Here is a 15,278-nt window from a genome sequence, read left to right on the forward strand (position 1 = left end):
CAGTGCCAAGAGCTAATGAGAATAATTGACGTTTATGGTTACGCCTCAGGACAACAACTGAATAAACAAAAATCTTCAGTTCTGTTCGGTTCTAAGGTCATAACGTCCACGAAACAAAACCTGAAAGGATTAACTGGTATTAACAAAGAAGGAGGAATGGGAATGTATCTAGGGCTGCCGGAGAACATCTGTGGTTCCAAAAAGAAAGTCTTTGCTTATGTACAAGATCGGCTAAACTCAAGAGTCAATACATGGGAAGCAAAGCACTTATCTAAAGGTGGAAAGGAGGTTCAAATAAAATCTGTAGCACAAGCTGTGCCTACCTTTACGATGTCATGCTATCTCCTACCGCAGGAGATCCACAAAAAATTGACGGGAGCTGTGTCTAGATTCTGGTGGAGTGCCAAAGCTAATAATCGAGGATTACATTGGGTGGCATGGGATAAAATCTGCGAGCCACAGGAGAAAGGTGGGCTGGGATTTAGAGATTCACATGACTTTAATCTGGCATTGCTTGCCAAGCAGGTGTGGAGACTTCTGATATATCCAGACTCGCTTCTAGCTCGAGTTCTGAAGGGTCGGTACTATAGAAACTCAAACCCGCTACGGGTGGGAAAAGCGAACAACCCTTCCTACGGGTGGCGAAGCATCTGGACAGCTCGATCAGTCTTGAGTGAGAGCTTGCTTCGATCTATTGGAACAGGAGCTGATACGAACGTGTGGGAAGACGGCTGGATACCTGATGGAGTAGCGAGACCAGCATTGCCGAAGGGACCAGTGATCGATCATGACCTAAGAGTCCACCATTTGCTGGATCATGAGACTAAAGACTGGAATGAACCCCTTATTAGAGAACTGGTGGCGGAGGAAGACGTTAATAAAATCCTCTCTATTAAACCAAGTCGTCTAGGAAGGAAAGATGGATATATTTGGAAACATACGAAATCAGGCTCGTATACTGTTCGTACAGGGTATGAAGTGATCAATGAAAAGAGGAAAGCATCGATAGAGCGGGAGGTAGCAGAACCAAGCGTAACAACGCTTAAGAAGGAGGTCTGGAAGTTAAACATATCACGTAAGATTAAACACTTTCTATGGCAAGCTATCTCGGGATTTGTCAACGCGGCAAGTCGTCTCTGTGATCGACATTGTGCGAATGACAGGAGCTGTCTACGGTGTGGAGCTGCAGAGGAGACGATTAATCATATCCTCTTTGAATGTCCTCCTGCATTACAATGCTGGGCTTTATCTGATATTCCAACACATCCGGGCTTTTTCCCGTGTAATGCCCTGTTTACAAACTTTGACCATCTGCTGTGGAGGGCTGAGAATCTAGGAGTCAGTAAGGAAACACTCAACGTCTTTCCATGGCTACTGTGGTACATATGGAAGGGAAGAAATGAGAAACTCTTCAATGGCGTAGAAATTTCGCCCCTAGACACTCTTCAACTGGCACTATCAGAGGCAAAATCCTGGCAAGTAGCTCAGACTATCCCCTCTGTAGGAGAAGAAGCCGTTCCAGAGGCACAAGAAAGCACAGGGAGTGCAGAACCTTGTGGGACCAAGGCTACCGTGCAATGCACTTTGAAACTGATTGTGCTCAACTCTTAAAGCTGATACAAAACGTGGAGGAATGGCCATCAATGGTACATGAGATGGAAGATATCAGAATACATTCTAGGAAGTTTGACCAGTTTACTATCTCTTATATACCCCGTGGTATGAACTCTCGTGCCGACTGTCTTGCAAAGGCAGCTCGTGTACGTTTAGATTTCTTTGAATTTGTTGGTGTTGAGACTCCTGTTTGGCTTGCTCACGTAGCTAGCCTCTTGGAGTGATTTTAATAATAAATCCTTGTCGGCGAAAAAAAAAAAATTGTTTATTTAACAATTTTGGATGGGTTAAAACAGAAGGATATTGCTGGACAAGAACAAGGGAGAGACAAGCAGCAAGAATGAGACAGAGATACTTAAAAGCAGTGTTAAGACAGGATGTGGGTTACTTTGATCTTCATGTCACAAGCACTTCTGATGTCATCACAAGTAATCCAAGATGTCCTCAGTGAAAAGGTCTCACCTTTTATATCTTTAACTTTCCATTCTAATATTCTAATAATATTTTAATTTTATGCAGTTACCCAACTTTTTGATGAATGCTTCTGCGTTTGTCGGAAGCTACGTGGTGGCATTCATCATGATGTGGAGGCTCACAATCGTAGGCTTCCCCTTCATCGTTCTCCTCGTGATCCCTGGACTGATGTACGGACGAGCCCTCATCAGCATCTCGAGGAAAATACGCGAAGAGTACAACGAAGCCGGTTCCATTGCCGAGCAAGCCATCTCGTTGGTGCGAACCGTCTACGCATTTGGGAGTGAGACGAAGCTGATAGCTAAATTCTCAGTTGCGCTTCAAGGCTCGGTGAAACTAGGGCTGAGACAAGGGCTAGTTAAAGGAATCTCCATTGGGAGCAACGGTATCAGTTACGCCATCTGGGGGTTCATGACTTGGTACGGAACTCGGATGGTTATGTACCATGGCGCCAAAGGTGGTACTATCTTCGCAGTCATCATTTGCATTACCTTTGGCGGCACGTAAGTAACTATAACTTAAGGCTCTTTGGTTTTCTTGAGAAAGAAGAAACCACATTGTAGTTTTGATCTTTGGTATCTTCTTACACTTTTCAGATCACTTGGTCGAGGTTTGTCGAATCTCAAATACCTTTCAGAGGCTGTTGTAGCAGGCGAAAGAATTATCAAAGTGATAAAAAGAGTTCCCGATATAGACTCGGAAAACCCTGAAGGTCAAATTCTAGAGAAAATCAAAGGAGAAGTCCAGTATAAGCACGTCAAGTTCATGTACCCGTCTAGACCCGAGACTCCAATCTTTGATGATTTCTGTCTGAGAGTTCCATCTGGAAAAACCGTGGCTCTGGTTGGTGGAAGCGGGTCGGGAAAACATATGTTGTCGCTTTTGCTGAGGTTTTATGATCCGGTCCATGGAGAGATTCTTCTTGATGGTGTGTCCATTAATATGTTGCAGGTTAATTGGTTGAGATTGCAGTTGGGTTTAGTTAGCTAAGAGCCGGCACTCTTCGCCACATCAATAGAGGAGAACATATTATTTGGTAAAGAGGACGCATCCATGGAAGAGGTGGTGGAAGCTGCAAAGGCCTCAAATGCTCATAGTTTCATCTCTCAGTTCCCTAATGGATACAAAACTCAGGTTCTTGCATAGATTCAAATATCAATAATAGATTGATTATGTTTTTTAGTTTGATGTATATATATATATATTTTTTAAACACAAAAAGGTTGGGGAGAGAGGAGTGCAAATGTCAGGGGAACAGAAGCAGAGGATAGCAATTGCACGTGCGATAATCAAATCACCAGCAATTCTCCTTTTAGACGAGGCAACAAGCGCATTGGACTCAGAATCCGAAATGGTTGTTCAAGAAGCCTTGGACAATGCCTCTGTTGGCCAGACAACTATTGTCATTGCCCACCGCCTCTCTACTATTCGTGATGCTGATGTTATCTGTGTAGTCCATGACGGCCGCATTGTAGAATCTGGGTCACACGAGGAGCTCATGGAGAGCTTGAATGGTCAATATGCTTCTCTAGTTCGTCTGCAACAAATGGATAATAAAGACTCTGATGTTAACAATAACATCAGCGTAAGGGTGCAAGGGGGTCAATTATCGGTATTGAGCAAAGATTTGAAGTACAATCCAAAACTCTCTACTGAAAGTGGGTCAAACTTGTTAACGAATACAAGCGTGGGTCCGAATCTTCCTGCCTCAGTTCCTAAGAGTAAGCAACCGCCTCTGCCATCGTTCAAGAGATTGATGGCAATGAATAGACCAGAGTGGAAACATGCATTGTGTGGTTGTTTAAGCGCGGCTTTATATGGGGCCATACAACCGATAAGTGCATATGTTTCAGGGTCGATGGTGTCGGTGTATTTCCTAACGAGTCATGACGAGATCAAGGAGAAAACAAGGATCTACGTGTTGGTTTTTGTTGGACTAGCTATGTTTAATTTCTTGTTCAATATCGTTCAGCATTATAGTTTTGCTTACATGGGCGGATACCTAACAAAACGTATCCGAGAACAGATGCTCTCCAAGATACTGACCTTTGAAGTTAATTGGTTCGATGAAGAAGAGAACTCTACTGGTGCAATTTGCTCAAGACTAGCCAAAGAAGCTAACTTGGTATATCTTCCCCTTATTAATTTTGAAAAAAATAGCTAGGAGGTGGTTAGGCATTTTATTGAAGATTATTGTCTAGGCCGACGCCTAGACCTATTTTTTGAACGCTTAGACCGATTTTTTTGGTTTGAAAAAATCGTTTCACTCATATCCGATTTACTGATTAGGCACTGCGTAGACCAATTTGTGTAACACTGATTTTGAACGGCTTTCCTTTTACCAATTTTTGATCTTGTTATGTTTTATTACTGTAGGTGAGATCGCTGGTTGGTGAACGGGTGTCATTGTTGGTACAAACTATATCAGCAGTGGCTATAGCTTGCACAATTGGTTTGGTCATCGCATGGCGATTAGCAGTCGTGATGATTGCAGTGCAGCCAGTTGTTGTCGTATGCTTCTACACTCAACGCATTCTGCTCAAAAGCATGTCCAAAAAATCAATCAAAGCACAAGAAGAGAGCAGCAAGCTGGCCGCGGAAGCTGTCTCCAATATCCGAACCATCACAGCTTTCTCCTCACAGGAAAGGATCTTGAAATTACTTAAAACGGTTCAAGAAGGTCCGCGGAGAGAAAGTGTTCGCCAGTCATGGTTAGCAGGGAGTGTGCTCGCAACTTCCCGAAGCCTTGTAACGTGCACTACGGTTTTGAATTTCTGGTATGGTGGTAGACTAATAGCTGATGGAAAAATCGTGGCAAAGGCATTCTTCGAGATTTTTACGGTGTTTGTGTCTACCGGCCGGGTTATTGCAGACGCTGGGACCATGACGACTGATCTAGCCAAGGGCTCGGATGCGGTTGGGTCTGTGTTTGCAGTTTTGGATCGGTCCACAGCCATTGATCCGGAGAACCCCAATGGGTATGTCCCGGATAAAATAAAAGGCCAAATCAGATTTCACAATGTGGACTTTGCTTACCCGACACGGCCAAATGTAGTTATATTCAAGGACTTGTCCTTTGAGATAGACCAAGGAAAGTCCACAGCTATTGTCGGTCCAAGTGGTTCAGGTAAATCGACAATAATTGGCTTGATCGAGCGGTTCTATGACCCGTTAAAGGGTTCAGTAATAATCGATGGCCGCGATCTGAAGTCTTAACATTTGAGATCGCTTCGTCAGCACATAGCTTTGGTTAGCCAAGAGCCAGCTTTATTCGCCGGGACTATCCGAGAGAACATAATGTACGGAGGAGCATCTGAAAACATCGAGGAGTCGGAGATTATCGAGGCGGCAAACGCTCACGAGTTCATCACATCACTATCCAACGGCTATGAGATGAACTGCGGAGACAGAGGTGCGCAGCTGTCGGGTGGGCAAAAACAGAGGATTGCGATAGCTCGTGCGGTTCTGAAGAACCCGTCCGTGCTGCTCCTCGACGAAGCGACGAGCGCTTTGGACAGCCAGTCAGAGCGCGTAGTACAGGAGGCGCTCGAGCGGGTGATGGTCGGGAGGACGAGCGTTGTGATCGCGCATAGGCTTAGCGCGATCCAGAACTGCCACGTGATTGCGGTTTTGGACAAAGGGAAATTAGTAGAATGTGGGAACCACTCGTCCTTGTTGGCAAAGGGTCCAACCGGTGCTTATTTCTCATTTGTCAGTCTCCAAAGTAGTCTCGGTTGAAAGTCAATGTCGTTTTGGTTCTTCTCTGAAACTGGAAGGAGGAGCAGAAGAGGAGACTTAAAGCAAGAAGATAAAATGAAAGAGAAGGGAGAGCAAAAAAACCTATACTTAGCTTTTTGCCAATAAAATAACACAAAATATTGAAATACAAAAGAAAAACTGTGGATGAGTTTCAGAAAAAATAAATAATATTCCCTCTGTTTCAAAAAGATATTTGTTCTTAAAAATAATTGTTTTTAAAAAATATATTTTATATTTTCACCGCATCTTTTGTCAATTAATAATAAAAATTATGAGTTTCAAAAATATTAATTACATTTTTTGAAATCTTATTGATTTAGAAATATAAGATATATACGATATTTGGTAGGATTCAAATCCGAACCGAACCTTTATTTTTGGTTTGGTTCGATTCGGTTCTTTGTTTCCGCCAAGAATTAGTATCAACAATGTGGTAAACTTAAAAGTCCCCTGATCTTTTTGGGCCAAACTGAGTTACAAACTAGAATACAGAACACAATAAAACAAAGAAACGTGTTAACGAGTTTACCCCATGCAAACTCAAGCTTAAGAAGATATTCCTCTGAAACATGAAAATTAAGGGAAATCAGCTAGACGTTCCAATAAATTGGTGGAATGTTGAAACAAGAACAAATCATATGGGGTTTACTCTATTTTTAAGAAAAAATAATACAAAGCTTTTCATTTCAACAAATATTATGTCAGAAATAAAGCAGATTTTCTGTTGTTTTTAAGATTAAAACATGACCGCTTATTCATTGTGAATTCTACAAAACAACAATTCAATTTTTAATTAAATTAATACATAATGTTAAGAAAATTTTGAATAAAATAAATATCTATTTACAAAACAGGGTATGGTAATTTCATGAAAAACAAAAGTTAACAAACGTGAATTGCACGAAATTCATAATTTAATACATATTAATATTTAAATGTAACTTACAAAATAAATATAACTAAAGATCTTTTAGTATTTAATTAGAAAACTAGATTTTTTTGACCGCACATGCAGCCATAATAATTTTACAAATAAGTATAAGTAAATGCATTATCAATTTTAAAACTATCATAATTGTTCATTTATTTGAACTATTTAATAATAAATTAAACATCAAATTTTTATATTTGATCAATTCTTTCGTCACAACAGTGCATAAAAATATTTGTAAACACTCATACATTTAAAATATTTAGTATTAAATTAAATATCAAAAAATTATAGAACAAAGTTTTTATCATAGTATAAAAATTTTTATTGCGTAAAATAAATTAGGAAATACACGTGTAGAATCCATATAGTATAAGATAAACTTGCATAAAATAAACTTGGAAATATTTTTTACTGCGTAAAATAAACTTGCAAATGATAATATAAATAAATATAATAAATAATCAATAATCCATTAATTATAGAATAATAGACTTGAAAGTCAAAGAAATTTTTTGTTTGATAATCAAAGAGATTAAAAGGATGAATACATTATATTGATTTAACCTTGCAACTGTTCCTAGTCTTCATTTTTTTTTTTGTCATTGATTATAAGAAATCAACATAAAGTTTTCCAAGACAAATGACTTGGAACCAAACAAAGAAGAACAGCAAAGACATCTTTTCAAAAAAAAAAGAACAGCATAGACACCAGTAGGTGTTAAAACAAAATCTCATGCAAGAGGCCGACGACAAGTGTTGAGGGACTTAGCCTGATGAAACACGAGAATGGGATGATAATGAGTGTCGTGTTGCCTATGATGGCACTGATGCTCCAGCTTCTTCCTGAATTATTCTTGACAGCCAACTAGGACCACCCCGTGCAACGTAAGACTGATATCTTCTGTCTCTAGTGACACTAACTGCAATCTCATTTGCCACTCCATTAGCACATTCCTTCACCACTAGAACATAACAATGGAGGTATTGATTCAACAGTTTCGATACATGAGCAATCGTATTGGAGAGATGGGGACAGGAAAGCGGATTCTGCAACGCTTCTAAAGCTTTAGCTGAAGATATTTCAATGATCACTCTGTTCCAGTGCAGAGACTGAAGATCTGCAGCAGCCCAACCAATTATTTCAAGCTCTGCTTCTAGCTTTGACTGAAAACCCGTGAAGGCCCGACGACTGTGTTCTAGCGCCTTTCCCCGGAAGTCACGTACAATCCACGCCGCTCCACTTCGCTCCACTTCGCTCGTACTGTTCCCTAGTCTTCATTACGTAAGCAAAGTTACATATATAAGGTATACTAGAGTTTGATCGGTGCGACTGTGATGTTGCTATTTTTCATGTCACTATTATATATATACGTGTCATCATATAATTAATCGTATAATTAATAGTATTTTATATTTACCTTCATATAAATAATCATATATATTATATTTTTAGAACTTAATGTGAAATATAAAAACCATAATTTAAGTTGGTGTTTGAAATTGAGCTTTGTATTGTATTTTTCTTATATATATTGAAAAAAAAATTTATAATGGTTATTAGAAAATATTTTAGTAAAAATTTATTCTTGAATATATGTATATTTTTGAATCAGTTTTTGATATAACTCAATTTTAAATTATTATTTTGATTTAAAATATGTATATAAAGTTATAATTTTGTTATATAATTATTTTAGACAAAAGATGTTTTTAGGAAATTAGATTGAATCATATTTGTATATTTTAAAGTTGGTCCAGATAGATAGTTTTTCATAATATAATTGATTTTCAATTTTTCTTAATAATTTAAGTCCATTACTGTTTTTTTTTAATATACTGATATATATATTTCCAAACAATACTATACTTCATGTTTTCAAATAATTTACAAATGTACTTCACTTTTAATAATATAGATATGAATAGCAATAGCTTATTATTATCTAATAAAATATATTTTCTAAACTATAGCTTATTATATAATCATTATCTAAAAACGTATGTTGAGACCCAAATAATTGATACTTTGATGTATTCTCGTGTATAATATCTAATACATGAATTTATGTTGTTAATATTATTTTTTAAAATTATATAGTAATAAACTATTATATAAAACAATTCATTAATGGTAACAATGTCATTAATCAATCTAACTTTAACGTGAAAGCTCGAGTGCAAAAAGTCACTTCGTGAATAATAGCATAGATAGATATACAAAACTAAAGAATCTTTTAGTATTTAATTAGAAAATTTAGTCTCTCACAAGTTTCTCAAACATAACAATTTTTTACGATTTTATTTTTCAAAAATCTCTAGAATGCGCTGCCTTTACAACAGGAATTTTCTTAAAAGTTATTATCATTTATTCATACGTATATATTAAATATTTTAATAATTCTATGATATGACTAATTTTCTTCTTTTTTTGTTACTACAATTTCTTTTTTGTTACTACAGTTTCTTTTTTGTTTATCTATTGGGTTCTTTTTGGTTCGTATGGTCTACAGCTTTTCCTTGTTTACACTTTGATTTTCTTGTTTGAGCATTATTATTGTACTCGGTTAGGCTTTTAGTTTGCAATCAACATAATGTATACTTCCTAAGAAGCATCAGCTCGCTACATCTCTAATGTTTCACTGAGAAATTGCTACCTCAATAAATTTCTATTGCAGTTTAGTTTGAAAACAACAAGGATCCAGAGCCAAAAAACAATTCCTAAACTGATACTCCCCTCATATTGTTGTAGTCACAAAAGTTGAGATTAATGAAAGTATTAATGTGATTGGCGAGAAACTAGCCAGCTCTGCCCGGGAATCATGTTTATTGTGTTATGGTGGCGAGTCTCATGTATGATTGCAAGATAATCAGATCAAAAGTCATTGGCCTTGGCCCTTGTGGTTGGTTGAGCTTCCTTGTTTGTGAGTGGTGCGTGTGTGTCTGTAGAACGTGATGTTTCTGCCTGTAAGGTTATTGCAGTGAATGTGTGAATCAATCTATACTGCTATTCAGCCTCAATATGTAATCCAAAAATAACCTATTGTTCTCTTGCAAGCGAGTTTTAGCCTTTTAGGAGCCAGTAGCTGACAGAAGTATCTGTCTCGGATTTTTGTGCTTTTTGTTGCTTTCTTTTCTTATTTTAAAATGTTTATGTAAGTTGTTTCTTTGAATTTCCTTTAATGTAATTGTATTGTAAAGCAATGGTATTCGAATTAGGTAAGATCAAAACTGGTTTTGGAATGAGTTTATATAGGTTATGACTAATAATATGCCATCCTAAGTTTAGATTATGTGGTACCTTTGAGGAACGTTTCAGCTATGAAAATTGCGGAGAGCGTAACATCTGGTCAGCGGTACCATTCGTACATCTCTAAAGGGGGTCCTTCTTGGCTTCAGCACCATCTGGCAACAGAAGCACAAGCCCTTCTACCTCCCTCGTCCTGAGATCCATGGTGTAGGTGGTCCACCGACGTGTCTCTCCTTTTAGCAAGCATTCAGGCTTGTTTTAATATCTTTATGTCCCTTTTGGGTGATACTCTATTTTATTTCTCTTGCTCCTTTTGTTTAGAGCTTTCGAGTTGTAGAAACTCCACAACCCCTTTGCCTTCATGGCCAATCATAATTCAGTGTTAAAAAAAAGTAAGATAGAGGCAGGTCTTACATCTTGCCTTAAGAGTAAACAGTTTCAAAAAATGGGAACAATGATATCCAGTGGATAGGTCTGGGCACGGAGCGGATATCCGGAAAAATATTATTATCCGTTATCCGCTCCGTCCTGTATAAATACTTAAGTTTTTGATTCGCTTTGATTCGTAAGATTTTAAGTATTCGTTCGTTCGAATATCCGTGACAATTTCAATTATTCGCGGACTATCCGATATCCGATCTGTTTCGTAAAAAAATTAAAAAATTAAAAAAACTAATAATTATTGCATAATAAAAATATCCAAAATAATATAAAATAATATTATATAATTTAAATATTTACTTTAAAAAAATTAATAACTAAAATAATTAATTTAATAAATAAAATATTAAATAAATATATAATAATTCTATAGTTTGTATATATAATTATTTAAATATATGTATATATATGCATATAACAGATCGGATTGGATATTCGTTCCTAAATTTTTTAGTATTTGTGATTTGCTTCGTCTCTTACGGATATTGTATATTAGTATTTGCTTTGATTCGTAGAATTACGGATATTTAGATTTTTTGGTTTGAATCAAGACGAATAAGGAATCAAATCAAAATTTACTGATATTTTGCCATCCCTACCATTGGATATGAAAGTAAAAACGGTTTTGTTACAACGTGGTACAGAAAACAAAAATTTCAAACTAAAAGAATAAATAATGGAATTTCTAGTACGTTATCAATCAAAGACAATTAGAAGACCTTTTTTCAAAACAATTTTTTAATAAGCAAACAAATCATATAATTATTCATTGTTTTATTTTTATCTTACAACGGAGTTTCATCTCCTAGCAAATTTGAAGCAGAATGCAGAAAAGGAAAAAGTGGGTGTCCCAAAAGATAGAAACACAAATCGAGTGTGTGTTATTTGCAAAACAATAAAAGGGAAAAGGAGACTTAGTCAGGTGTGCATCTGTCACGGGACCATTTATCACATTTGGAGACATCGTAACAACGTCCTTCATAACAGTGTGCATCTCTCCCCGCAGCAGGTGTTCAAGCTCATAGACCGAGATATCAAGAATGCCATCACTGCGAGACAGCAAAAGAGGAACTTCTTAGGACTAATGACCCTTTGGATTAGATGACCACCATCTCTAGTTCAAAATCTACTGACTTTCTTGTTTTTTATCTAATTTTTGCCAAGAAATAAGTGTGTAAAAGTCTTAACTTGTTTAAGACAAACATTTCATTAAGACTAATGATATTTACGGTTTAGCAAAAAAAAAAAAAAAAAATATTTACCATTGCACGATAAATGCATTTCATCTGGGAATACTTGTATGCGAACATCTTGATCATAATACTTTGTATGGATAGCGTAATCTGCAACGTCAGTACTCTTGCCAAGAGCATCATTAAGCATGATATTGTAATTATCGTACCTCAGTCGATATCCTTGTATATCTTCAGAATTAACTTTGTTAATCTTCGTGTACCCCTCACTAGTGATAGAAATATCAATAGGCTGAGACTCATCGTGGTCAATAACAAACGACCTACCATCAATGTTTACGTGTACATTCTTACCAGAAACATTGTAAACACTCTTTAGACATGGAGCCATCGATCTTTTTGTATAGAAATATTTCAAATATATATTTTTAAGATGTTTCAAATTGTTTGGTGTGAGAAATAATGAAGGAAACCTTGTTCTTAAATAGACTTCTCATTTTCATCTAACGGCTCAATATTTTGGAGGCTTATTAGTGTGTTAACCAAGATAAAATAATGTGTCACTATTAGTCCTTACGTATATTAGACAATATTCTACTTCCTGTGGGCAAACTAATCTACATACCTAGGGCGGCCTTTTTTTTTTTTTTTTGACGTCAAAAGACCATTCTATTATTCAAACTTGAAGTGGTCTGGGTAACCAAACCGGAATAGAACAACCAATAAAATGCAACTCCCTATAGAAAGATCTATCAGTCTTAGCTAAAAATCAAAAGTCTGATTGTGGGGCGGCTTATTTAGTTTAAAATATGTAATATTATAATAAATATATACATAATGTGTTATACACATTAAGTGTATAATATTATGTTCCTTGTTCTTCAAATTTTTAAGATACAATACTTTTATGTTTAACGTTTTATCTCTATCTGAATTATAATATTTAGTAAAAAAAAAAGAGTACTAATCTAGATTTTTGGAATGTTCATTAAGGATTCCAATAATTTTTTTAATATAATTAACATAAAACATACAAATATAAGTTTTCTAAAAAAAAATATACAACATTTTTGTGTATCCAAAACATGAAGTTGGGGCCGCTGGCTTCTGTGGGAATTGGCTGTTTTCCTACCCAATGCAACCATAATTTCTACACACCAATCACAGATCATAACGTTTGCCGCAGACGAATCTCTCTGTAATCTCAGTACCGGATACTCCCAAAGATACCGACCTCCAACGGGTAAAACCATATGCCGCCTTTGATCTCAGATGATACTGGTTCGCGGCGTTCGCCAAAGAAACTTATAATCTCCAAAATAAGTGCCGGCCCGGTAAGTATTAGGACCAGAAGCCCAAATAAAATTATGGCCCGATAATAAATATGTTAAAAAAATTAAAATTGATTTGTAAGGGAGCAGTTTCGAACTCATGACTACACGGACAACATTACTAATACTCATACCACCAGAATATGAAGGACTTTTGGAAATTAAAGGCCGAATAATAACTGCTATTATTCTGGGCCGGAAGCTGAAGCTTCTAATGCTTGGTATCAGGGCCGCTACTGTCACTCCAATCCAACCTACTTTCTTCTTCTGAATCACCATGATTTGAACAAATAATCCATAGATCTCGTTGATAACAAAAAAAAAGAAAATCTTGAAACATTGGCCTTTTGATCGCCTTAGATTTATCATAGAAGTTCCCCAAGTTCTATTTAAAAGAACCGATCCTCAAAACTCATCAGATCTTAATATCGAGGTCTCGAAATCTTCGCAAGTACTAGAAAATATTAATTAGATCGAATATCGTTCTTTGAATCAGCGCATTTGAACATATATATAACCCATAGGTCCCTCTAACTGCCGCAAATTTTTTTTTAAAAAACTTCATCATGTCTTCCTAATCGCCGGAGAGAGTTTACTCACCGATTTGATTTTCTCTTTTAAAACAATTTTTATTTAGCAGACCCTTTTTTGATAAAATAACAGACTCGTGCTTGAAACAAGATGATTTTCCAACTGAAAACGATACACTGGCAAACAACCTTACACTGGCTACCTATTTCGATGCGAAAGAATGGCTAGAAGCTTATCAATTCACATAACCAGACAAAGAAGAGTCAAAGAAACCAATGGGCAAGACCCCCACCTGGATATGTTACAACTTAAATGTAACTAAGAGACAATGTGTTTGACTTTTGTAGGAGGTATTGCCAACATAAGTCTTTGGATAGGAGTTATTGTTAAAAAAGACTTCATTAGAGCAACCGCAACGGCGGTTTATACTCAGTCCTTAGGTGTTAATCCTTAACTATTAACAATATAATAACATTATTTACCTTAGATAAGCTAAGGATGAGTCCTAAGCTAAGGATTAAAATTGGTTAGTCCTTGTTGACGTGGCAGGGGAATTGGTTCCGTCTCTTCACGGGTTTCGCGATTTCATCTCATTCGGAGTGAAGACGAGAAAAAAAAAAATCAGAGAAGGCGATAAGGCGGTATTGGTGTCGACGGTAAAGAAGATCAATCGAAGGGTTCTCGTCGGTGAAAGAGGATACTCGAAGGGTTCTCGACGGTATCGAAGGTAAATGGAAGGGTCTTCTTCTTGATTTATGGATTTACGGTAGGGTTCATGTTGTTTCTTCGGCAATTAGGGTTTTGGATTTTTGTTTTCAATCGATTTATAGAATTTTGGGAGAGAAGTTAGCGTTTGATAACGATTTTTGTTTGAATCAATTTAGGGATTCTTTTTTTTCTAATCAACGTTTAAAAATGATACGGGTTTAAATCGATTGGAGGATATTTTTGTTTCTAATAAGAGTTTGCAAAAGATTAGTCTTTCAATTAGGGAGTAATCTTCTTCTCCTATGTGCTCTGAGTCTGATGAGCTTATACAAATGTTGGCGAAAAGAGCTTTGATTATGTGATTTGTTTTAACGGCTCTGTTGCTCTTCTTTCAGGCTAAGGAAACATGGGACGATATAGCTACAGCCAGCCTTCATCATCAGAGGAGTATGATATAGATATAACATCGCTTCTTCAAGCCGAAGCCGACCTCTACGGGGAGGAAGTTGAGAGTAGCCACCATATAGTAGAGCCGGTTCAGTACCCTCCTCAACCTGAGTGTGATGATGGAATTCCGAAGACCTGCTACTGTGGTGGGAAGCCTGTTGTTGCAGCAGCTCACACAAGCAAAGATATAGGGAGAAGGTACTTCACTTGTGAGAATGCGGATGACGGAGAGAGCCATATTTGGAAATGGTGGGATGTGGCCGTCACAGAGAAGTTGCGTGACTATCAGAGACAACTGAGGGAGGTTAAGGATCAAGCTAATGACATTGATGAGAAGCTTGTTAAGTTAGAGAAGAGTGTGGGGGAGTTAGCTAAGAAGAAATTTGGGATTGCAAATGGCTATCCATTGGTTGTTAGTGTGTTGGTTAGTGTATTATTTATAATATGTATGGTGGTCATGATGAAGTGGGCTGAGGAGAAAGACAACGTCCTAACATCGAGCCTGGTAAGCTTCGTTCCTTCTGTTTCTGAATTATTATTCATATTTTTGTATAAACTTGTGACTCTGTTATCTCATGTGTCTTCAGGAGGAGCTTCAG

General features: G+C 36.9%; 1 protein-coding gene and 1 pseudogene across 1 annotated transcript; one reads left to right on the forward strand and one right to left on the reverse strand.

Annotated features, from left to right (window-relative positions):
• The window catches only part of LOC106313369, a 12,351-nt pseudogene extending 6,335 nt beyond the window's left edge, over positions 1-6,016 (forward strand).
• A 5,277-nt stretch (positions 6,017-11,293) lies between these two features.
• Positions 11,294-12,072, reverse strand: LOC106317503. Its single transcript, XM_013755311.1, has 2 exons — positions 11,732-12,072; positions 11,294-11,518 (listed from the first exon to the last, which is right to left on the reverse strand). Exons 1-2 carry the CDS (start codon positions 12,051-12,053, stop codon positions 11,448-11,450), a joined length of 393 nt encoding a protein of 130 aa, XP_013610765.1. The 5' UTR covers positions 12,054-12,072; the 3' UTR covers positions 11,294-11,447.
• Between the last annotated feature and the right edge of the window lie 3,206 nt (positions 12,073-15,278).

This window comes from Brassica oleracea, chromosome C9 (genome assembly GCF_000695525.1).
Source record: "Brassica oleracea var. oleracea cultivar TO1000 chromosome C9, BOL, whole genome shotgun sequence".
NCBI lineage: Eukaryota > Viridiplantae > Streptophyta > Magnoliopsida > Brassicales > Brassicaceae > Brassica > Brassica oleracea.